The sequence below is a fragment of the Choloepus didactylus genome, chromosome 9 (assembly GCF_015220235.1).
Source record: "Choloepus didactylus isolate mChoDid1 chromosome 9, mChoDid1.pri, whole genome shotgun sequence".
Lineage (NCBI taxonomy): Eukaryota > Metazoa > Chordata > Mammalia > Pilosa > Megalonychidae > Choloepus > Choloepus didactylus.
The window spans coordinates 12699623-12724777 of record NC_051315.1 but is presented as its reverse complement, the minus strand read 5'-3'; the positions used below and the strand labels follow the sequence as shown (position 1 = coordinate 12724777).

Genomic DNA, 25155 nt, shown 5'->3' with positions numbered 1-25155 from the left:
GGCGTGGGCCCAGTCAGCTGCTCTAGCCAGCCTTCCAGATGGTTCTGGTGCACATTCTGACGAGCAGCTGTCCTGGGGGTTTTGGGATGATGTACAGGAACGGGAGGCAGGACGAGGCAGTGGCAGAGCAGCTGGGAGCACCGCGGGAGCTGGGGTCCCAGCCTCAACCCATTCACCACAATCCAGCTATACCTCAGGGTCCCACACCCTCCTAAGATCGAGTGCAAAACCACCTGTGAGTGGAAGTGTGCATTTTTTTAAAGGGGATTATTCACATCTCCCCAAAGCCAAGAAGCACTGACGTGCCATGGGGCCTCTGCACCCCCACCCCTCGGGGCCTGTGGTCCTTTTTAAGATGTCAAGGACTTCCTGGTGGCCCCTGGACTGGGGGGAGCAATGGCACCAAGCAGTAAAGACCAAGGACACAAGGCTCAACCGCCCGCCTTGCCTGAGCCTGGGCCCCGTCCCCTCAGGGTCTCCCACATTCGCTATTGAATAATGGACTAGCTGCGGCCACAGGTGAGCATGCCACGTCCACGGTAGGGCAGGGCCACCTGCAGGCACATACTGTGTCACTGACACCATCCCACAGAGCCCTCACTGCAGCTCTCAACCCAAGGCATAAATGGAGAGACTGAGGCAGGAAGGGAAGTGGTTTGCCCCAGGGAGGAAGGAGTGGAGCTGGGTTTGGAACCCAGGTATTTGTAATCCCTGTCACGGTGGCATCTGACAGGGCCCTGTGCCCCCAGGGGTCAGGTAAGGTGAGTTCTGGCAAGCCATGGGAGAAGGGTGGCACATCCTCAGGGGGAGTAATACTTGAGCTGCATCATGGAGGAGGGAAAATTCACTTAAAAAAAAAAAATTTCAAACCAATGGGCTTCGTGGCCTGGATGTTGTGTCCTGCGTACGGGATCTTTCAAAGAACATGCTCTCCCCAGCACCGCAACGTGGAGGCAGCTGCCTGCCTCTGGCAGTTCGCACTCTGTCTGGGCTCAGAATTTGAGGTCTAGCCTTTCTTCCTGCTCCCAACTTGTTCTCGAGGAAAAGGGACCCAGAGAAAGGACACCTGTTGCCCAGACAGCCACCAGGAGCATGGTGGGACCAGCCTTTTGGCCCCAAGGGCCTTTCCCACACTGTGAGACCCGAGAGGGACCCGTCAGCTGGGGCATTTCCCTCTGGCCTGAGCTGGTTTACCTATGAGGGGAAAGAGCTCCTCACCTGGTTCTGTCACTTAGATCCTTTACAAACACGGGCACACTGTGCAGGCCAGGAGGTGAGATGGGCTCTCCCAGGGTTGAATGATAAAGAGACAAGCATCGATGCAGGAAACTGAATTAAGTTTCATTTATTCTAGGGCAAACTCAAAAGGGTTTCATTGTTTTTCCTTTTTAGCAAATTCTAGCACATTATTAACAACAAAAAAAATCTGTACATTTGCCATGATACACTTGAAAGTGAAACAAATAAGATATAAATACAGATATGGATGTAACATGAAAAAGCCAAAAAAAATAAAAATAAAAACCAACCTGGGGATGTGGGGTTCATGCGTGTGAATACAGGGCCAACAAAACTATTTTGGTGGCTGATATTTTTCAGAGCATTTCCTTTTTCATTTCCAAATGTTATTGTTAGCAAAGTCCCGGTGGGATTCTACGAAGTTCTTATCTGTTGTCCTTTAATGAGTACTAGTATGCTTGATAAATAAAGGGTGGCAGGAAAAGGAAAAGATGGGCGAGACACGATGCAGCTGCATTCCCTGTGCCGGGCCTTGATTAGCTGGCGAGGAGCCATGGCGCGGGCCGTCTGCGGCACAGTCCGGGAGGCCGGGGTCTCTGGTGGGAATGCGGGTGCAAGCACCCATCCCTCGGCCTGAAGAGGGTGGGCACAGCCGGAAGGAAAGCAAGAAGTCAGATGGACCCACCCCCCGTGGCTGGGAAGGGTAGGTGTTTTCGGGACCCTGGATAGTCAGGTAAATGGGAGGGGGACAAACCCAGTCCTGTGACTCTGTGATTTCATGTGAACAGGAGCCCTGCGGGGGGCGGCGGCAAGGCAAGGCAGCTGCAGGGGTGTGGGGAGGGGGCGGCGGGCACAGCCCCCTCCCCGTGAGGTGGCGGCGGCAGGCGAGCCTCCCCTCGGCGGGCACGGCGGGCAGCGGTTTCCAGGCCGAGGCCTGTGCAGCGACTGCGTCTGTCTGAGTCGGGAGACGGAGGGCCGGGCAGGCTGTGTCCGAGGCTAGCCCTTTGTGAGCACGGAGGCGGTGCGGCAGGTTCACGGTTCTTCCAGCTGCGCTGCGGGGACTGAGGCGACCTTCTGGGGCGGCGAGAAGGTTTCTAAATGCACTGGACACGGAAGGACTCCTAAGTAACTGGACCAGAATGCGTATTTCTACAACAGAGGAGTAACCAAAAGACCTCCTCTTGACTCATACAGTGTCAAAAACTCCACAAAGGAAACACTGACAGACAAATGGTAGTGATGAGAGGAAGGCCTGGTCCTGCGATGTCTGGAGGCAAAGATAACTCAGTAGCATTCAACCACTTAAAGCGCACTGCAGTGTTCTCTTGGCGGCAGTGGGGATTTCCTACGTGTGCAGAACACCCACCCCTGCCCACCCCAGCCCGGACTGGAGTGCGCTACAGGACTTCATTTTCCCAGAGAGTTCTGGGTTGCTACAGTGTCTTCACAGCCTCCCACTGGAATCCGAAAGGTCTGAGCAGAGGAGGGTGTGGAGACGAGCGGCGTGAGCTAGGTACTGGGCACCCCACCCCACCCCAGCCCTGGGGGGCCCCCTCCTTCCCAGGCCCAGTGGCTGCAGGACACTGCGTTGGCAGAGCAAATACTTCCAAATTAACACCAAAAGCAGCATTTTCAGTCCAATTTAGAGGCTCTAACTTGGAACAGAAGAGACAGTAGAAGTCAGCATGATTGCCTTAAGAATTTCCATTTCATTTAAAGAATTTTACTCAAAACGTTTGGCCAGGCTCCAAATCTGTAATTACTTTTATTGGAGCAATCAAATCCTCAAGACGTTAAAAAAGAAGGGCATGGTGGTTTCTCATTGAAGAAATGGAAAAGCGACTCTGCACTTAAAAGTTTCAAATTCTGGTGGTCTGCAATTTGTCCCCCTCATCATAATTACTTTTTCCTTAAACAACGATCAAGGCAGATGACCAAGGAAGTACACTGATTTGTGAAATAAAAAATGACTGACACACACGTCTCTCTAAACATTTCTTTGATCTTAATCCCAAATTAAACAGAGAAGTCAAAATCTGGGATGGCAAATTTGCCACTCGCCAGTTAACTGAAAACATCTCAACTGAAGCTGAAGCAAAGCCTGGGGGAGGGGATCGAGGTGGTCCCGGGGCCCCCCACGGACCAACAGGTCCCGGGAGAATCGGGGCTGAACCAGCGTTTCCTCAAGATCTTTGGCAGTAAAACCAACATCTTCTCTTCTGTTTCCTGTTTCATGAAACATCATTTTAGACACCCACTAAAAGATGCTATAATTTGCTTTGATTCTGTTTGGATTTAAGCTGTAAGAATTCTTTTGAGTCTGAGCCTGGGGGAGGGACCATTTAAGTGGGGATATTGAGGGGGGCAGGGGGGTGCCCTTCTGTTCCTATGCCAACAGTAGGGCCGTCGGCCTCAAATGTGGAGCCTACAACTAAAATCCCAAGGGTTTGTTGGGACCTGGTCGCCAGGTTTTCCTTTCTCACCAGGACCTGGTGCTCAACGTTAGCAGGTCTCAAAACACAACTTAAAGACACCCAGCCTTAGACAGGGTCAGCTGCGCGAGGGGCAGCAGCGCTGTGCCCCACATGGGCCAAACTCAGAGAAAACAAGATATGAAAGACGAGAGAAACGCAAATGAACCCTCCGCCCCCACCCCCAAGCTGTGGTTGAGAAGAAAAGTTCTGAGTGGGGAAAGCTGCCTCCCACATGCGCTGTGTTCCATCTCGGCGGGCTGTCCAAGACACAGTGGGCAAATAAGGCTCGTTTCTGCTCTTTTTTTCCTTTTGTTTTGGGTGAAGGCTGCAGTACAGGCCTTGCTTCCGTTACATTCAATGCCAGTAAGATTACACAGAAGCTGGAAGGGACCAAAATACTGATTGTAATAAATATTTGCGGGCCTCCTTGTACTGACTGGGCAGCGATGGAGGGGATGGGGAAGGTCTCCGAGAGGCGTCGCCAATTGCTTCTAGGGCTGCACAGACGGACGCTGTGGTGCTGACATTAGCTGTGTGTGGAGACGTCGGACGAGGAGCTGCTGTTGCTATTTGTGGTCTGGGCCCTCTTTATGTATAGGTTCAATAGCTTCATCTGAAAAGAGAAAAGTGAGTGAGCCGGAGGAAAACCAATCGGTAAGGAGAACATGGGAGAGCCACCCGGGTGGCGATCAAAGAGCACGCCCTCAGTGTAGAGATTCACTGCACAAACGCTTACTGAGAGCCCTCACTCACCCCACACACCCCCGGGGCCCCAGAGAGGGAGGGGAGAGCAGCAGATGGGTTAGTGGAGATGGAATGGAAAGCGCCTACTGAGGTGGACTATGTACAGCTCAGGGGTCCCAAGAGAAAGGTACACGGGGCAGGTCCGCACATCTCAAGGGTGACACGCCAAGAGCTCTGCCACAGCTGGTGGGACGCGCAGGGCGGGCACCGCTCCTTCAGGGTCGAGCAGCTAAGCCAGGTTCAAAGTCGCATGTCCTAAGTCACACCCCGGCTCCAGCTGCTCCTTCCACTCAGCATGGCCTCCGCACTCTCTCTCCACCCCCACTTTTGCCAACTGAAGCTGAGACGTCTTCAAGGCCACTCCACGAAGCTTCCTTCTCCCTGATCTGCGATCCTGGGTTCTTCTTCCTGCCTCCTGGGAACTCGGCCCCCTTGCTGGACCCTGCGCCTGGTGCCCACCCTGCAGCCAGCAGGGCACTGGCTCGGTCATTCCCAGCAGATTCCACCTCCAGGAGGCCAGACACCAAGTCAGGTGCTAATACCCGTTCAGACGGGCACAGTGCTTCATGGTCATGGGCTTTCCCATCCAGGCTCTCATCTGTGTTCCCGTCAACCCCCTCGGACATTCAAAATACGTAAAATAGCGTGGAACGGGGGAGGCACTTAAATAGTTGTCGAAGGCCACTAAGCTGATATGTTGGCAATCGACCTGCTCATGTTGAGAACACAGCAAAACAGTTGCAGAAATCTCATTAAAGTCTGTACGGTCAAGATCTCACAAAATGTGTAAGATCAAGACAAGTCTGAAAGATCAACTGTCCGCAGCCCTCCATCGGCCTTGCTCCAAGTGGGCCACAGGGTCAGACAATTCCTTTCTGTCAGCCCAGGGCAGGAGAGACTGCTCTCCAGGGCAGCTGGGACGAGACTCGTGTGGTGACGCATGTGGTGTGCAGGAAGTAAGGCTCTCGGACAGTTAGTGGGAACAGGAGGATGATGGTGTGCGGCTTCTAACACAGGCAAGCACCCCAGGTTTAAGATGTGTGCAGATGAGCCCACAGTTCACACCAACACACCAGAGCCCTCACACCCAGACACTGAATGGCTAGATGAGCTGGGCTGCCAGATCAGAAGGGAGTTAAGACAACCCACTGACCCAACTTGAGTGTGACTGGGAATGGGAAAGGGCCGGCCCCTGGTTGGGAGACCCATAGCCTCCGCGGGGAAGGGACCAGGTGAGCTGCCCAACGGGCCCTGCACCTTCCTAGGCCCTTGATGGAGGGTCAGAGGAGGTGGCGGAACCACGCTCTCACTCAGCAGGGTAAAAGCACCAGACGAAGTCCAGCCTGGGCAGCAGCATTTTGGGGTGAATGATCCATTTTATAAATCCACTTTGTGAATACTGTCTTCTAGTTCCACCTTGCAGCCAGGACCCATGCACAAACCCCAGGTGGAGGCAGGGGCAGGAGGGGGATGCGTGGCCCAGCCCTCAGCCGGGTGGCTCTGGGCTCAGGGTATTTTCAGATGAGGTCAGGGAAAGGCGCGGATGAGGAGCCTTTGCAGAAGGAAGGAAGGATAGGTGAGGATGCAGGCAGGGGAGACAGCCCCCTCCCTCGTCATCACCCATCCGTCACCCGTCCACAGGAAGAGCAAAGGGTTTCACTCCTGACTAGGGGTGCCCCCAGGGGACTTGTGGCAATGTCTGCATGCACATGATTGGCACAGCCGGGGTGGGGGAGGCTGGGGGAGGAGTGGGGAGAGGCCAGGGCGGCTGCCCCACATCCCACCAGCCCCCACAGCAAAGCACCTCAGGCTCTAAGTGTCAACAGGGCTGAGGCTGGGAGGGCCTGCTGTGGACAAAGGGGGACAGAGTCTTCTCTGCCAACAACTCCAGGGGGGCCCTGTGGCGGCAAAAGGACCGGATCTACTGAGAATCCCTTGGTGATTTCTTCTTTCTTAAGGAGCAAGGTCAGGAGCGTCTAGATCTGTGTCCCCCCAGGCTCAGCGAGCTCCCACTTTTACCCACATCTCTGGCCGATGCTGTGATGAACATGCAGATGCGTCCACAGGGAGCCCAAAAAGGCTCCTCACACAGGCCCGAGGCCCCAGCTACCCACCCCACCTTCCCACCTCGGCTTGGGGGTTTCCACCTATTTTTGTCTGGCCAGGCACGTCGGATTTGCATTCCTTGTCATTTTTAAATCAATAAGCACTCTAGCCACCTCATCTCCAGTGAGCCAACAGCCCTTTTGGTCCAGTTTCTGTCCCTGGTTCCAGAATAGTCTAAGACGGCCATGGGAGGCAGCACGGTGAGGAAAGGGCCTGGCTCTGGGTGCCCATGGGCAGGTTAACTGGGGGGTGACGGAACAGCCCTGGGGGCACTGTTTCACACAGCAGGGGTGAAGCACAGTGTGGGGTGGGGGGCAGGGGAGACCCGAGGTCAGAGTCAGCTGCTATTGTTGTCAACACCCATGAGGGACTCAGCTCCCAGGTAAATTTCCTTACTGCTTCTGTCAGGGAACACACACCGCTTCTAAAGAAAGTCATCTTTCCTTGGAGGAATCAATCAGAAAAGCTCAGTTATTTCAAAAAACAGGAGTTAAAACAGATTCTGTTGTACCTTATAGATTATGTTGTCACCTCACAATGATTTTGCTTTAGGGTGGGTCACCTTGGTCTTTAGAAGGAAGGCCCGGCTAAACCACGTACGATGAGAAAAACCTGTCTGGAGCCAGCGCCCAAGGCCAGCCAATGCCCGACAAGCTGGCAAGGCCCAGGGCTGCGTATCGGCCGCGTAATCCTATACATACCTTGCTCCCTGTGAGCTGTGCGAGGTGAGGTTTCAGCTCTTCTCCGATTACGGAATAAATTGCCACTAAGCAAAACACGCTAGCCTTCCGCACACTGCTCTCAGTGTTGTCGTAACCCTGCAGGGCCAGGAGGGGAACACAAAGGGGACCGAGATCAAAGGGTGGCTTCGGAGCCAAGACTTCATCAACGTTTCCACAAACATCTGGGGAGTTCAGCCTTGAACTTGTAGGTAATGACAACCAGGAGATACCTTCGGCTCCGCAGCAGAAGGTGGGGACCCACACCCCAAAGAGGTCAAAACTCACTAGTGTCATGAGTGGCCTGGCTCCTGGGGCCCAGGGCTGGAGAGCCTGTGCACAGGCGGTCGTGGCACAATCAGCCGCCATGGCAGGTGACACCAAGTTAAGGTAACAGGAGAAATGAGAGAAGGGAACTAAGGGGAAAATAATGTGCCTTTGACATTTCTCCCAACAGTAAAGCAAATTTCTTGTGTAAAAGGTCTCCAAAGAAATAACGACTCCACCACTGTCACTCTTGTGGGCAAAACCTTTCACCCTCCATGACTGCTGGGGAGCATCCAGTCCTACAGCCTGACATGTGTGTCCCCACCTGACCTCACCTCCTGCCCAGCCTCGTTCTTCCCACTTGTACCCTCACTCTCCAGGCAGCCCTCAGGGTTTCTCAGCCTGGTGACTCTCCCACCTCCTGAACAGTCCAGCCCTCGACAGCAAACCTTTAAACTGCCAGGCCAAGTGCTCGGCCAGCAATAGCGTTTATTAAATGTGAGGCTTAATTCTCTCTCTCCTTCTCTACTGAAATCCCCCCCTCTTCAGGGCCGAACTTGAGATGAGAGCACGTCTTAGTGAGGCCTTCTGTGACCCCCCCTCTTCCACCTCCCGTATCGGACGCCCCTGCCCGCCGCCCTCTCGGCGAACGTGGCACTCGTGCTGCGATCTAAAGCTGCCCACGTGGCTCCACTGTGCTCCCGTGCTGGACCGGAAAATCCTGGAGGGCGTGCCACAACAGTGGAAAACATCTTTCACCTTCCAGAGTCGACCCCAGAGCCTCTTGCTTAGAAGGGTTTTAGTGAACATTTGACGGACACATGGGAGCACAGGCCGTCATGTCACCTTGCACGCCACGGCCCTCCTCGCCCAGGGCTGGGGCCCCCGGGAGGTGTGCAACAAAGGTTTGTTGGAGGAATGAACCAAAAATCAAGACCAAAATATGTTTATAGTAAACAGAAGGTTCATTCTGGGAGCCACAGTTCTTGGCTGCTGGGAAACCCTTCCTGCTCCCTTCAGGGAAGAGGGGACTAGAAGACAGAGAAGGGGGACAAGTGTCAGGACACAGAGCTTAACAGACGCTGGACCGTGAGTCCCTGCCTGCCTTTTCCTGCCCACCCCCCCGCCCCACGTGGAGCGGGAGAGCCAAGCCCCCGGGTTACTCGGAGCCCGCTGAACCCAGCCGCCGCGGGGGCCCTACCTGCAGCAGGCCCGGGATGATGTCGGGGAGCAGCTGCAGCAGGGACTCCCTGGCGATCCTCTCCACCACTTTGGTCTGCATCTTGATGGCGGCGAGGTTGATGGGGTAGTCGGCCGTCTGGATGATGGGGCAGAGGACCTTGATGCACTGCTCGGGGTGGATGGAGCTGGCCAGCGTGGACGCGGCCTCCTCGGCGGCCCGCACCACCTGCAACACGCAGCCCACTGTGAGCGTGAGTGCCGCGGGCTTCCTGTGGCCGGCAACAGCGCGCACTCACTGCCCTCGGCTAAGGTTGTTTAATAAAATCAAAGGGAATCCTAAAGGAAAAGGCAAAAAGGCTGGGGCAGGGGTTCTCCATGTGCACTTGGGAACTTGAGATGCAGAGTCTCAGGCCCCGCCGCAGACTTCTGGACCCGAGCCTTCAAGACTCTCTGCCCAAGCCAGGACCTGAGAGTATAAGGATGGAGACACTTTCCAGTGGGCTGGGGGATGCCACAGCTGGAACAACTGGGGGAGGCCCCGGTGGGAGTTGAGTGACATTGACCCCCATATCTGTGCAGAGGTGCCTGGCTGCAGAGCAGCTGGGGAGGCTCAGGGAGAGCCCTCCGAGGGGGTTTTCTGAGGAGTCTCTTCTGGGAAGCTGCTTGCGTCTTAGGGAATCCCTCTGCCTTGCACTTTTAAGTAGTAAAAGTATAAAAGCAGCCACTGCATCTGGGGGGATCTTAGATGCACTGCCACCCTCTGTGCATATCCTTGAGTCACCACGGGGACCAGGTGGGAATTAAACACAAAACCCAGTGAAAGAGAAAGAGCATGCCGGAAGGTGGGGCACAAAGAGCACAGGCCGTCGGCTGGAAACCTGGAAGCAAATCCCAGTGACGCTGTTTACAACCAAGTGCCTGGGAAGTTTCCTAAACCCCGATTTGCTCACCTGTACAATGGGGATATCTTACAGAGATGATCTGATGTTTAGAACCCAACATACAGTCGATGTTCAGTAAATGGCAGCTACTACTACTGAGCCTGGAGTGCGTGTAGATATACCATAGAAATGGAACGCTCTTCTCTTGGGCCAGCCCTGCACCTGCCATTCCACCAGGATTCCTCTCTGCTCTGCTCCTCAACATAACTCAGCTCTGTCTCTGACACAACCCCAGGACAAAGGCTACCAACTCAAGAATTCCATCACCCCAGCTGTTGTTATTAAGAGACTGGCCAACGAAAACAGCAGTGGAGGGTCTGGAAGGCTGTGTGGAGTCCTAAGGCAGACAGCGTTCACCAGCGGGGAGGGGAGACTGGTGGGGGGGGGGCGGGGTGCACAGGCTCCACCCTGGCTCCAAGCGCAGCCAGGCTGCCCACTCACTTTGGGGTCTGACTGAGGCGTTCTCCCCCAGGCCCCATGGTTCCCCCCTACAGGGCTCTCCAGCCCGGAGTGTGTCTGATCCCCGGGTGACTGCTCTGCTCTGAAGGGTGAAGGGAGACGCTGCAGAGCAGGTTTTATCTTGTTCAGAAAACAACAGCAGAAAGTTCTACACGGGCTTTGGCTACTCATACCCCAATGTCTGGCACTGACAACTATAAAAGGCCTGGGAGGAAATGCATAAAATGTTAACAGTGGTTATCTCAGGGTGGCGAGACTGTGGATAATTTAAATTCTTTTTTTAGAACTTTTTATATTAAAAATTGTAATGAACATTGTATCAGCCGTCATAGCAAGGAAAACCATTTTCATAAACATCTCCTTAAGCCCTTCTGAGGTCAGGACAGCCCAGCCCCTTGGCTCAAGGTGGGAGGTGCCGGAGGCCCCCCAGGACGAACCCCCGAGGAGGAGGCCCCCTTGCCATGTCTTCCTGATGAATGGAACCTGTCCCCTGGCAGAGGGGAGCAGCTCCTGGGGTTAGCTTAGAGTACTAGATGATTACTGTTTCTAGTATCCTTATCCTTGCTCACCTTCCACTGCCTCCAAAACTCCCCGTTCCAGCTAACGTGGACAGTTCATTGTCCCCGAGTGTGGCTGACACGTGCCCCAGGCCTCCCCAGGCCTCCCCAGGCCTCCTTGACATCAGACATCACGATCTCTTTCTCCTCAACAACTAGAGCTTGTCTGCCTGTGACTCTCACGTGGCACCACGTGTAGACTGCCATTTTAACTGAACAGGCCACAGAGGCCTAGGAGACAGGCGCTGAGACATTTCTCTTGTACCCCCGAGGACTGAGCAAGAGCGTGGCAGTTACAGAGTGTTTGTCACTTCCCGATGGGCTGGACTTCCCACTCCCGACTTCCTGGGGATCCGTCCCTGTCTGAGGAGGCTCTACCTCCTGGATTCCCAAGGTCCCAGCCCTTCTTGCTGGAGGCCTCGGAGCCTTCCCTGGGGGACCCTCTCTCGCCCCAGGAGCTGACAGAAGGGGAGGGCTGGGGGCTCATTAACAAGATCCTTCCTGGCGCAGCCACCCAAGGGGAAGACGGGAACTAGGGGCTCTTTCCTTCAACAGCCACTGTGGACACCCCATTCAACACAGTGCACAGGGAAATACCGGGTGCATTTCAGAAAATGGGTGATAAGAACACCCAAGACATGTCTGTGCTTATTGTGTAGGCAAAAGGTGAGACTTGAGTGCAAAGCAGCACAGAGAGCGAATTTTATTGTGAACGAGCCCTGTCCATTCAGGAAGCTCATAAAATTCTCAGGAACTTGAAAGGCTCAATTCTTTTCTTCTCGGGACCTTTCCACTGCCTCTTTTCTATTTCTGTGTGGAGCTGTTCCCCCAACACCCACCAGACGGCCTGTGTTCAGGACCAAGCCCGTGGGCCCCCAACATCATGGTGCAGGGCAGGGCAGCCCAGGGAGGGCGCAAGGCCCGGGAGAGGCAGGTGGGGCAGGGCCGGGTGGTGGGGCAGGCTGCCTGCATGTCCCCCACTGCAGGAGGCCGGGGAGGGCTGGCAGGGAGAACCGAGCGTCTCCGTGGAAGGCTCTCTGCCGTTCTGCAGGGATTCCTCCAGCTGGTCTGGCCATCGAGGCAGCTCACCAGGCGCCCCATCCCTCACTCAGCCCTGAGGAGTCCGCCCTGCCTTCGGCTCCTCCCCAGTAAGTGGGGGGTCAGGGGAAGACAGGCTTGGCCTGCCCAGGTGCTTCTCACCAAGTGCTAACTCAGCCACGAGAGCTACGCATCTCACTCCATGTCAACATACACAGGACTGACACTATCTAGAAGAGGCCCACTGGCTTTTTTTTTTTTTACCCTGCAGAGTACAGCTTCTCCCCCACAGGCCTCTTGTGAGCAGGGTGCCTTCTGGCCTGGTGTGCACGTGCGCCTTTCACCCTTCACCTCCAGAGGTGGACGGGTCCTTTCCAGCCTCAGAGCGGTGTGGCAGACAAACCTCAGCTCAGTCCTTGGCAAGATACTTCATCAGTCCGAGCCTCGATTATTTAACACTAAAGCGGGGATCTAACAATACCTAATAGCACAGCAATTTGGATTAAGCGAGGCAGTGAACAACCCAGCTTGGCCCCTTCTAGGTGAAAAGCATGAGGCGGCCTCTCGTGAGGCGCTGGTGTGGGCAACGAGGTGTGGGTGCGCCGGCGCTGCTGGAGCAGATCCCTGTCCACAGGGGACCGCGCACCCGGAGGGTGCTGCAGATGGGACACTGTGACTGACCCACGTCCTTCCCTGGAGTCTGTGGCCACCCTCCCCAATGAGCTCGCTAAACATCAGTCCACAGCTGTTGCCCCAGTTCTTCCAACTGGCGTGAAAGGCCAGTGGGCCCGGCCCCTCCCCTCCTGCCCCTCCAGTGACATTCCCTCGCCCCCCTGCTTCTCACTGGCCCGCAGGGAACACTGAGCCGAGGGCACGCCTGGGCACCCCGGAGCACTCCTTCAATCTCCCCTGCTTCCTGAACACCGGTTCCTCCTGTGCTTCGCCTTCCTACGTCCAAGTCATCCTGTGACACCCTCACCTCGTGCAGCTGCACCCCCAGGAAGCCCTATGTGCACCCCTTCCTCACTGGACTTGCATGTTCTGCTGGAATTGTCTGTGTCTCCCAGCAGACTAAAAGCTCCTCAAGGGCAAGACGCCACCGCAGCCACTTTGCCATCCCCACGCCTGGCACAACAACCTCTAGCAGATACTAGGCATTCCATCCATGAGCTGAACTAATTATCCCTAAAAGCTCATGACTGGGGAAGCCATCGTGGGGTGTGCCACACCAATGCGCACTGACGTTTTCTCACCGAGGAGCTGGTTAGTCCAGAAGGTGCGGAGGCAGGTAAGAGGCCTTGGGAAAGTCAACTGTGCATGGCCCCATTTCAGGTGGCTCACCAGGAAAGCAGCAGACTGGTTCTTTGGAAAACGAGACTTTAGTTCAAGTTACTTTTTCCCAGTAACCAGCTGTTGGGGCGTTTCTTCGAAGAGCTTCCTCATGCAACGAGTTACCGAAAATGAAGTCACGTCTCCTTCCTCTGTAACGTGTGACCTGAGGCTGCCCCAAAACCCATGGCGGACTTGGGCAAGCCAAGCACCGGCTGTGCATCTCTGTGGCTGAATGACATCTAGCTAAGTGATGGGGACAAGTGCAAGAAGGGACAGGCCCGCTCTCTTCCAATCTGGTCCAGCAATGAGGCATGCCCTGAAACCACTGGCTTCCTACTGTAAGAAATCACTACTCAAAGTATCTGAACATGCTGGTTGGAAAGCTGAGCAATGCCAACTAACTGAGGGACTCTGGGTAAATCACTGACATCCCTTGGTCTCTAGGTTTTAAACCTGGGGGAAAAGATAAAAGGTCCTGGGAACCCTGGCCAATGTCACAGGAGCACTGTGCTAGAAAATCCCAAGGGTCAGGAGCCAGTGTTGAGGGCCCTAGGCAGTGGGCAGCATCAGCGGGTGGAAAGTGGCGTGGGGACAGACTGGGGCTCCCGTCCCAGCAGTGTCACTTGCCAGTGGAAGCCCATCGGGTGCCCCGGGGTACAGTGAGGGGAGCGAGGTGATCAGGAAGGGCAGGGTCATGTGGGAGCCCACCACCCCAGCTCCTTCCTCACCCCAGCACCGTGTCAGGTTAAGCACCCGCCCCACGCTTAGCCACTGGGAAAGCGGGCTGTTTCAGAGCCAACGAACTGAACCCCGCACCCAAGGAGAACTCCCTCTTACAGAAGTCCAGGGACTCGAGGGGTCGCCTGCACCAAGCATTGAGTCAAACACATCAAACACAAAGGACTTTTCCGAAAATGGCCGAAAACAAAATGCCAGCAGCTGCACTTCAGGATGGGGGTTTGAGGCCCTCTCTTACTGGGGTTAGACAAAGTTTCCCAGGACAGACACTGCTGTTGGCAAGGCAGGGAGGTTCTTGGCTTCTAAGCCAACACCGCGGCTCCTGGCGAGCTGCCAACCTCAGGGTGAACTTTAGGTTTTGCCCCTGTGTCCCATGTAACATAAGAAGCAAAGATTATAAATGTAAGCAAAGAGGGAGCAAGAGTAAACATGGGAGACAGAAGGAAAGGAAGGGAGGACAATCCCTATTAAGGTGGCCAGAAGGGGCAAGGATTTAAAAGAACGGCATGTTCAAATGAGAGAACGGGATTGAGTAGGCTTTGGGGTTATCATATGCCCTAAAGTGACCAAAACTGTTGCAATTCTGCTACAGTCTGCTTGGAAACATAGGGGTCCTTCCTTTCAAAGTTAGAGAAGAAACACGGTTATGCAGAGAGGCATAATTTTTATATCTTTTCTTTTTTTAAAAATGAGATCATGACTCAGAACACTGATGAATGTTTGCTTAAAGATAAGGTTTCCTCTAGAGCACAGAAATTCTCAAAATCTGAACTGCTTGCACAGTTTGATTTGGCTTTGTTGCAGACACACCAGAATACCTGGCTGAGTGAAAAGATGCAAACGTCCAGAAACCATGGCAGATGGGATCCAAGAGCTCTTGGCAGGCGGGTATCCCAGGCTCAGCCCTGTCATCTGGCAGCTAAGGAGCAGGCTGGCGCCACCTTCTGGTAAAGGCTGGAAAGACCTTATAAAAATAGGATTGACTAGTTTTAGCAGCCACCAGGATACGCGGCAACGTGTGTCCTCAGTGAAGGGGAAGCGGCCAGTGCCCCCACACTGGCAGTGGCAGAAATTCTGGGCTTGGAGGAAGTGCACCCACGCGGGCCTGAAGCTGGGATGCGAGTCCTCACTTCGCTAGGCTCAGTGCTGGAGCGAGCAAAGAAGAAAAGCTCCCCCAGTTCTAGGTCCTATAAAAATAGGACTGACTAGTTTTAGCAGCCACCAGGATACGCGGCAACGTGTGTCCTCAGTGAAGGGGAAGCGGCCAGTGCCCCCACACTGGCAGTGGCAGAAATTCTGGGCTTGGAGGAAGTGCACCCACGCGGGCCTGAAGCTGGGATGCGAGTCCTCACTTCGCTAGGCTCAGTGCTGGAGCGAGCAAAGAAGAAAAGCTCCCCCAGTTCTAGGTCCAGAGATCTGGGTTTCGGACCTGGTTCTGTCACCAACTAGCCAGGTGATTGTGGGCTCAATTTCTTCTACTTTCTAGGCCTCTGTCCCTTCATGTCTAGAATGAGAGGGAGAACCTGAACCAAGAACTTTACAGTTATTTTGGAAATGAACGCCTATCTGCCACCCCCACTTTAGGAGTGCTTCCCCCTGAAAAACAGACACATGCCAAATTTTAAAGTGTGGTTTCAGGGGGATGAAGATACACTAATTCAGAGTCAGAATGAAACAGTCTCTAACAAGACAGCTACCACATCCTTGCCTGGAAACGCACATTTGGGGCAACACGATATCGATCTTTGGGTGTGCTTAGGCTCTAGGTTGGGGACGACTTCTGTCCTACCCCAAGGGGTAGAATTAGAGCCAGCAGGGGTGAATGACGAGGGGGCGGCTGTGTCCCCATCCTGGAAGGCATGGCGCAGACAATCAGGATGCAGCTCTAAAGATTCATGGGTTTTCTAGCCTAAGGCTGACAGCGCACCAACCACTTCAGCACGAGTATGGAAAATTCCCCTCTCACAGAGTCGGCCAAAGCAGCGGCCCAAAGACAAGCCGGATTTCTCATTGGAGTTTTAGAGTTTATTTAACTGAATCTACATAGCCTTCTTAGAGGTACTTAGAGAAATGCACTAATCTGTTTTCTGTACATTTAAAAAACCTATCAACGATTCTGTTCAAGAGCAGCCTTTCTCTGATGGAAGAGAATAAAAAAAAGATAACGACCTCAGTTTCAACAGTGTCGGCTACCATACTCCCACTTGACTTCAACGACACTCTGCAGGGCAGGCAGGGAGGGGAGGAAAACCCCCCTCCTCCCGGCCCACCCAGCCTGTCAACCCGAGAGATCCAGAGAGCTCCTGTGAACCACCCACAGCCACACGAGAGTGAACTGGCAAAGGCAGGACGTGAGCCCAGGTCTTCCAATTTCAAACACAAAGGCTCCGCCGCCATTACTTGATGGCCCTCTCAACTGCTTTCTGAAGCTACGGGAGTTAAAGGACGGGCGTCACATCTGGTTTTCCAAGGAGAGTAAGTTCATGAGCAAAGAGGAACCATTTCCCCTCCCCTGTGTGACAGCAGAGGCCAGGCACTTTACAACCCCCTGCAAGGTGGGAAGTGGCTTCTCCACCTGACACAGAGAAAACGATGGCTCACAGAAAGGGCAAGTTCTCCTGCAGTCTTGGCTCAGTGGGATTCAAGCCCATGCCCCCTGCCCCTGCCCATGGCCTTGGCCTTGGATTCTAGAATTCCCTCCCACCCTCCTCTTCCTTGGCCCATGTCCAGCTCTAACCCTTCAAGCATTCTCTCTTGACTCTCCCAGCCCACTCTGACCTCCTAGTGCACATCCCTCCACTAAACCATGAGCTCTCTGAAGACTGGAGAACCCCCCGTCCCACCTCCAAGAGAAAATGTGTACCAGAGCTTGTGTGTTAGTGTCAGACTTCTGGCTTGACAACTCAGAATCTCTAAACGAAGCCATATAGATTTTTGACTTTGTCTTTATTACAAAGACAATCACTTACAAAGGAAATGCGTCTTCTAGCCACATCCCAAAGCTGGCCTATGGAAAACTGGGAAAACCAGAGCACTAGGATGTGTGAGGGTTTAGGTTTACCACTCAGCAGCAAAGTCTATTATCGTTAAGCTGGAAGAGACACAGGTAATCATCTAACCCACCCCCGGGCTAACGGATAAGGAAACCCGAGGTCCAGAGAGGTGACGGAATTTCTCCAGGTGCCCTCAAAATACTGCCCCCTTGAACCCACTAACCCGGACGTCTGCTGCTCTGTGAGGCCTGGACCCCAGAAGCTTCTACCAAGGCCCACTCGTGAGCAGAGGGGGATGATTAAGGCTTGGTCGGGTTGCTACTGTCATTGGTATTTGAGGCAGAACGCCCAAGAGCTAAAACGCCTCCGAGGCACTCCCGCTCCTTTGGCCGTGACCCAGGAGCACCTGCACGGGACACACCATGCCACCTGGGTGAGCAGGAGTCGTGCAGCTGCTCCCAGGGACTTTCCTTTTCATTTAACAATAATTTTGGTCTAAATTCTGCTTTTTAAATTTCTTGCAGTCAAATAACACTAAATTCACTAGAAATGATTTAAAAATAAAACCTCTGGGGATATAACAATGGTCGTTTGTTGTTGCTTTTTTTTTTTTTTTTTTTTAAATCTAAGAGTCAAACTTCCCCAAACAAACCAAACCACCCAAAGCTGGATTCTGACGCCTTAAACACCAAGACTTTTGTGCAGGTGGGAAACATCTGGTGACTCAGTACAGTGGCATAAAACGATGCTGACAGTTTCCTCTATTAACAGGCAAATGCAGTTCATTTCACTAACGTGGCAAAGTTCAGAAAAAGCTGTCTTGTGACTGAAAAGTCTAAATTATGGAATGTCTTCAAGAAATAGGGCTGGTGCTTCTTTCAAGTTTTAACAGAACATTTACTGAGCACAACAACATTTTGGGTACTATGTCCAAGGCATAGTGAGAATAACTACTCTTGAATTAAATGTGTACAAAAGTAATTTACGATTAGTATAGCAATTGTTTACCAAGAGCTCGGTGCTTCTGAAATGGATCAAGATGCCTGCAAACAGTTTTATGTAGACATATTTGTGCAGAACGTCACAGTTTGATAAGCATCTTTCTGGATCATTGTATCTTTGATTCTCACAGCAGTCATGACTCTTTGGGGTCTAGAGGACGCTGAAAGCTGACAACACAGCTGGAGAGTAGCAGATGCCAGACTGAAAATCAGGTTTTCTGCCTCAAAATTCGTACCTTACACTGGCCCCAGAATCTCATTTGTAGTATAAATTCTCTTATCAAATCCTCTCTTCTTAACTAAGGAGAGAGTGTGTACCAGCCACACAAATGGATTACAAATTCTAAAATGAGAAGAGCTTAAATTAATGGAGTTATTTCATAAAACAGAAAATGGGCTTAAGATTTTAAGAACAGGTCACTGTAAGAACAGGCCTTGGCCCTCCGAAGTGTTTGCTAAGTGCTAACCCTACTGCACACCACATAACTGTATTTATGGGGTACTGAAACCTGGTAACAGATTTCACTTACTACAAAGAAAAAAAGGAGAGTTAGATAATGCAGAAGAGATTTACAGAGGCAAACCTTCTGTGTGGTATTCAAATGCTCCATCTTTCTGCCCTGCCCTAGTGGGCCCAGGTTAGCTCAGGGTAGTCCAAGTCTGAGGCCAATTTTAGTGCCTGGTACATTTTCAATGGTCAAGAAAAAAGTTCTGTACACATAGTTCTCTTAAAAGAAACTGAGAAAGCAGACCCTGGCCTATCAGATGTTAAAACAAGCCGTCTAATCAACCCTGCCCATTCATCTTCTCTAATAACTTTTAAGAGCAATTTCACTTACAGAAATTACATTTTCATAAGTTGTCCTCCACTGCTGCAGTGGAACCACGGTGTGCACACTGGGTGGCAACCCCCCAGCTGGCACGGGGGCCCACGGCCAGGCCTCCCGCTCAAGCCTGGGTTGTCTGGGAATACAAACCCACAAGTGTCTCAGGAGACTGAGTTCCAGGAGCAGTTGCCCCAGGACGAACGCACTGTGGAAGCACTAATAAAGACAGGAAAACAATTATGCCTTTGTATGACTTATTAACTGCACCTGGAAACATCCTGGATCCCTTCCAGTAAATGTCTAGAATCAAAGTATCAAATGTGATGAGAAAATGCAGTGACTAGCAAAACATCATCTGCAGTATTATATGCCAACAAGATGGCCACAACACAAACTCTAACCATTCTGCCCTAAAACACAAAAACAAAAACGAGAAATGGAGGCAGACTGGCTAAAATAGAGACAGACTGGGTAAATTTTAAAGGGAAAGAAAAAGCAAAAACCAAATCTAAAACCTAATTATTCAGGTGCTAGAATCAGTAGCTTCTGGCACAGTGACGGAGTGAAGTTTCGTAAGGAAGAGGACAAGGGCACAAGTCAAGGTGAGTGAAGGTATGCAAAGCAGGGAGGGCCTGCCAATAAAGGCACTCCTTTCAGAACACAGTGTTTTCTCCACCTGCTTTATCAGGTCATCAGTGACAGCAGCGTGGAGACCCTCAGGTTACAGGAATTCCAGGTTAACCGAGTACAGCTAAATTTAACTGAAGCCTGAGATATTTCCTGCCTTTTCCCCTTAGGCAATTTAATGGACCAAAGAAGTTTCTCCCCCAAGTTTCTCATTTTGTAGGGGCCAAAGAAGGATTACCCAAGAAAGCAGTAAACTGCAAATGGAGGATTTGGTTCTGTTAATGTGTACTTGTTAGGGCTCCCTGCCAAGGTTTTAAATTGTTAAGATGAGGCCACACAGTTGGAAAGACATCTCTCGGATGGACAGGTGACCCATCTTTCCACCTCAAGGCTGCACTTTGAAGTATGTCCTCCCCCTGGAAACAGCGAAGAACTTCCATTTTAGTTCATTGTTTAATCACGTGTTCTCATCAAGGAGAAGCCATTTTGGTAAAAACAAAACGTCAGTGCAGGCTGGTCTCCCCCTTCCAAGGAGGCCCAAGGCCAGGTCCAGCCCTCAGCTCTGCAGGTCGCTGCTGGGCATCGCTGGGCAGACCCCAGGCCCACCACCTCCCACCCCTCACCTGGCAATAATGATGGTGACCATATCACTAGCTCATCTGGTCCTCACATTTGAAAAATGAGTTGCAACGAATGGAAAGGGCTTGGTCTAACGGGTGACTGTCACCATTATGCGACCAAGCCAGATTTTGGAAAACATGAGGGACTGGTTTGAAACTTGCTGATCACCTTGGGTCATGTGCTGTGCTATGCCTGAAAGGCGGAGACGCCCGACAGGGGACGAGCTCCCTGCCCTGGCCAAGCCAGGCACTGCTCACGCAGTCAGATAACTACCAAAGAGAAAGATGAGGGTGAGGGTGAGATTCTACGTGCAGACGGGAGAATTGGTCTGGCGACCCAACCTTAATCCAGGAGCACGCACACAAGGCAGCCCACGTGAGCGAGGAGATTTGCTGAGCGAATGCCCGTGCCCTCAGGCTGGGGCCAGCCCACACTTGGTCACGCTGTTCTCTAAAGTTCTAAGTACACGGTTTGATTTGTCACAGTGCCTTTCACCGGAAGGGTGTGGCTGAAATCATTGTTATTTAGGAAGGCTCCACCCCCTTCCCCACTCTCTGTGGGCCTCTAGAAACTCAAGGGACTGGGGGGCTAGAGAGGATGGAGTGATTCCATGAGGAGCTGGACCAGTATTTACCGCCTGCAGCATGCGGTGGGGGCACAGAGCACCCTTCCTGCTCTCAGTGGGCATCTGAGGCCCCAGAGCCCACTGGTAGAGGTGGGGGGAGCCTGCTAGCATTTCAAATGCCCACAAGCTACAGGCACAGCTTACCTCTTCCCTTTATCTTACCAAGGGGAGCACAAAAAAAGGGGGAGACACCTCCTGTGTGCCATACCCTGGGCGAGAAGCTGTCATTGTGTTGACTCAGCCAATTCTCACAACAGAGTGTGAGATAACACCCCACTCTATTTTACAGACAAGAAACATAGGACTCAGAAGGTGGAATAACTTGTCCAAGGATCGGCATGGCCATGACTCGGAGGCCAGTACTCGGTCTCCCAATCAGATTGCCAGGGGCTTGACGCCAGAAGAAGATGGCAGAGCCCTCCTCTACCCCAAAGCAATGGGAATCCCTGGCACGGGAGACACCTTGGGGACCGGCCCAGACTGTTGTGCCCATGGAAAAAGGGAGTTGGGAAACAAAAGCCTGGCACTGGCCCGGGCTGTGCCGTGGTTCACCCCACGGAGAGCACTGGGCTTTGCCATGACACCGGCTGAGTTCGAAGGAGGGGCATTTTCAGGGATGTGCAAAGCCTGTCCTCGGTTAAAGCTTGCACGCTGACCCCCACCCCTCTGCCCCCACACCCTGTGCTCCCAGACCCCGGCCTGGCTCACCTCCTTATGGGAGTCTTTGTGGGCTTCCAGAGTTTTCATGATCGTCAGCTCGGCGTAGTTTTTAAATCTTGCTGGCTGGTTTCTCAGGATTTCCCGTAAAACTCTCAATGCTAGTGCTCGGATGGAATGCTGGAGGGCAAGAGGAAAGGAAGACGTTACCAACCAACACGTGCCTCAGCACTTCACGGAGAAAGCCACAGCAGTGTCCGGCAAGACCGAGCACCCCGAATCTGGGACTCCCTGGCATCTTAGAGACCCCTCTACTCAGATCCCACTGTTCACTGGACAGATGCTCCGGAGACGGAGAGTGCCAGGAGGCAGGGCTGTGTCTAAGGGTGACAGTCCCAGGACCCAGTGCCCGACGGGCTCGCCAAATGCCTCTTGAGGGAAGCTTGCTTAGAGACCAATGGAGATGGTAAGTCTCAGTTCACTATCATCCCTTGGGGATTTTCAGATTTCCTAAGGTTTAGGTAAAGGGCACAGAGAACAGGTCAAAAGCATCTACTCATTTCATCAAAACGCCCCGTGGGTTTTCTCAAACAGCTGGGGACCTGTGGCTATCCTTGACCTCCCGTGTGGTGAGCTCATGGGTGGGGGAGTTTGCCAGGTACTTGGGTTAAGGCACAGGCCATGCCCCTGGAGGAAAGCCATTCCAAACAGACTCTTAATCTCAACAAGAACGAGGAGTTGACACCAAACACAGCCAGAAAGTACATCCTGATTCTCTGCTGCTCACCTGTGTGATTCACACCCGAAGTCACCGTCTACCTGCCCTCTCCGTGACATCACCTCACTGGCAAAGCCTGGCCAAGTCTAACTGCTACGGTAGCCAGTACTTTAAGAAAAGTCAGTACAGAGCTTTCACAGGCCCCCATTCTTCTATCTTTACTTCCCCCATGCCAGACCTCTAACCGAGAGCAGTTCTGGTTTGCTAATGCTGCTCCACCTCTGCTCTGGGTCTGACCTGGCATTCCTCCCAGCACCTCCTTTCTTCCTGTGCCTGCACAAGCCAAGCAGAGAAGATATTTTTACTTCTGGAATTTAATTTAGGCAATACCAACACGCATTCTTGTCTCCGAACAAGGGCACAGTCCCCAGGTGGGAGGGGGCAGCAACAACTAGATCATGCTCTCCTCTAAGAGACGGCTGGAGACCTGCTGTGCACCCTGGCCCTGGAGGACTGGGCGTGCCCCAGAGGCCCTGTGGGTCCCTTTTGAAGGACACAGTGGGAAGGGGGCTTTATTTTAAAGACAGTTATAGACAAGTCACACTTCTGGGAACTGTCACTTGACCAACGAGGATTTCTGGGACTGTGCAAACGCGGGAGGGAACAGAGATGGAACTTCACGGGCTGCAGCGTTCAACGAGGTCTTTCAAAAGGGAAACTTCTCTGGCTATTTCTCAATCACACATGAAACAAAAATGAAACTCACAAGGAAAGGAAATCATCCTAAAAGACCATGTTCTATGCCAACGAAGTTTTAAGACATTCTGTGCTTAACAGAGAGAGTAACTTGATGCAGGAACGTCTTTCCCTCAACTACAATCACACGTAAAGTTACTGTGGGTTGAAGCAGCACCCTCTCCCCCAAACCCAGCTGCAGGTAGAACCTGCGTGTAAGGCAGGATGGGGCCTGCCTCTGTGAAAACGTCACCCTGCTAACGGGGGCTCAGAAAGTACATGCAAACACACACACAAGTGTTTTCACATCAACAAAAAGCCCAAGGTGGGACGGAAGACGGACGCCAGGCCCAAGGAGACCCAGGCACTGCAGTGGCGTGGCGAGGAGGGGCGCACGCCCAGCTGGCCGCTCACCTCCTTGTCCCCGAGCGTCTCCAGCAGCAGCAGCAGGATGGTCTTGAAGTGCTCCTCCCACACGCCCAGGTTGTCCTCCCGGGTGATCTTGAGCAGCTCCAGCAGGGCCCCCTTCCGCTCCTCCACCCGCTCGTTGTGGTTGGAGAGCTCTTTCAGGAGGTCAGCCACCAGGTCGGAATGGTCGATGGGGACTAGAGGACAGATGGGACAGGAGTTGTCTCACAGGAAAAGCCACCTCCCCACCCCTCTGCTGCCCTCGCTGCTCCCACCACGGCCTCTGTCCCACTTTGCGGCCCAGCCCTCGGCAGTCATCTCACCAAACTAACCGTGGAAACACAGGGGCCATGCAAGGTACTGGGCACCAGCGGCCCATGTCTTTGCCCTTTGTTTCAGGCAAAGAGAAAATGCTGGGACCCTCAAAAACTCCATCTTGGACGTCTTCTCTTTCCAGACTCTTCCTCCCTGCCACGGTGTGAAGCCAGGCCCTCGCTACTGGAGTAGCCCCTCACCGGTGTTAAACCCTCCTAGAGCACCTTCTCAAGGACCTCCTCACCGTCATGGTTTACTGATTACACCCATTCCCTCCACTACTGTCTGCAGCTACCCGAACCAGCACAGTCAACAAATACCAATCTGGGTGTTTGGATAGAAACCCAGGCTTTCCTCAAGCCTAAGTGTCCCAGGAACTACCGCAATTAACTATTCCTAATTCTAGCGCAGCAGAAAAACCTGAGACGTGGCTGAAAGATTCTATGCCTTCCAGGGGTATGGGAACATGCCTCGGACGCCCCGTCAGCATGAGGACCCCTGCCACCCCCGGGGAGGGGCGTGGGGAGCAGACTCATTTGCAATGGGCAGGAAGTGTTTCCTAAGCCCCCCAGGGCACCCAGCAGTGGGCTCCGTGCTGAACAAATGTTATTTCATGTAACTCTTAAGACACCCTAGGGGGCAGGGGGCAGTGAGTCATAGCCTGAAACGCTGGCCCGAATCACTTAGCCTAACCGCTTGCGAGGACTTGACCATGGTGTGACTGGCAGGAAGGCATATATCCTCTCTCGTCTCACGTGAGACGTCAACTCTGAACATCCACTTTAAATAGAGAGGGGGGAAAAACAACAAATCAGAGGTAGCCACTCAGTAGCAAGTCCTTAAATTTGCATCTGCATATTTCTTTAGCTTCTAAGATCGGGAAGCAAACACAGAAGTTGTTCAAAATGTCAGAGAACTCAATTATCCTCCCCTACCGTCCCACCTTTTCTTTAAAGCCTTTGGTACACAGATGGGAGAACAAATAATAGCCAACATTCTAACCTCTATTACTCCTTCATTAAGAACCACAATGGATAATGCAAATGATGTCCCAAATCTAGGAGTCACAAAAAAGAAAAGCCCTCTTCTCCCAGAAAGCACGAGTCAAGGCATGGAAAGCACTGTACACCATTAGCCTACTGCCCATTACAAATGGATCTTTGGCCATTACTGAGAGGAGACCCACCAGCAGTTAACAATTAATAAAAGTAAATTAATTCAATAGCATTTAACCAATTCAATATTAATTCCTATTCACTAAAATTATCAACATTAATAATTTAATTATTAAGAGCATTGAACATGTAATGCTATTTGGGGCAAAAAACCACCTTTCTGAGCCTCAGCTTCTTAATCTGTAAAGTGGGGACAATTCCCTCCATCTCAATTGGATAACAGATGGACAACACTTGGTTCAGCACCAAGTGCACGGTAACACAAGTGCTCAGTAAGTGTCGGATCCTTCCCCACGCCCCGCGACATCACAGATGTCTACGAAGAGCAGCTCCAGAAAGACCTGGCTGCGACCCTCGAGTGGGAGAAGAGCTAAGTCTTCCGTGGCACGTCAGGACCTCACTCCCACGGTAACCTGCCGAGTCTCGGTCAGAGGCCCCCTCCAACGCGGAGCCCCAGGCTGGGGGTGCTCGTGCCCGGCTCCCCACGTCAGCAACACCTCCCTCCCGGTCCTCAGAGCCCCACCCCAACCCTGGTTCCTCACAGAGGCCTTCCCTCCCCGCCACGGCTGCCGCCCCCACCTGCCCGCCAGCCTCCAGAGGGCAGGCCTGTGCTCACTTCCGCTCGCCCCTGGGCCCCAGGCCTAGTACACAGCAGGC

General features: G+C 52.9%; 1 protein-coding gene across 29 annotated transcripts in view; it reads right to left on the bottom strand.

Moving 5' to 3' along the window:
* Positions 1 to 1329: 1329 nt before the first annotated feature.
* The window catches only part of CLASP1 (cytoplasmic linker associated protein 1), a 294473-nt gene continuing 270647 nt past the window's right edge, over positions 1330 to 25155 (bottom strand). For all 29 annotated transcript variants that reach the window (XM_037849465.1, XM_037849473.1, XM_037849469.1 and 26 more), the window contains 5 exons: positions 23015 to 23205; positions 21199 to 21327; positions 8751 to 8957; positions 7265 to 7381; positions 1330 to 4326 (listed from right to left, as the gene is read on the bottom strand). In XM_037849465.1, the coding sequence (XP_037705393.1) occupies positions 4240 to 4326; positions 7265 to 7381; positions 8751 to 8957; positions 21199 to 21327; positions 23015 to 23205 (731 nt within the window). In that variant the 3' untranslated portion in view covers positions 1330 to 4239. The remainder of the gene's footprint in view (positions 4327 to 7264; positions 7382 to 8750; positions 8958 to 21198; positions 21328 to 23014; positions 23206 to 25155) is intronic.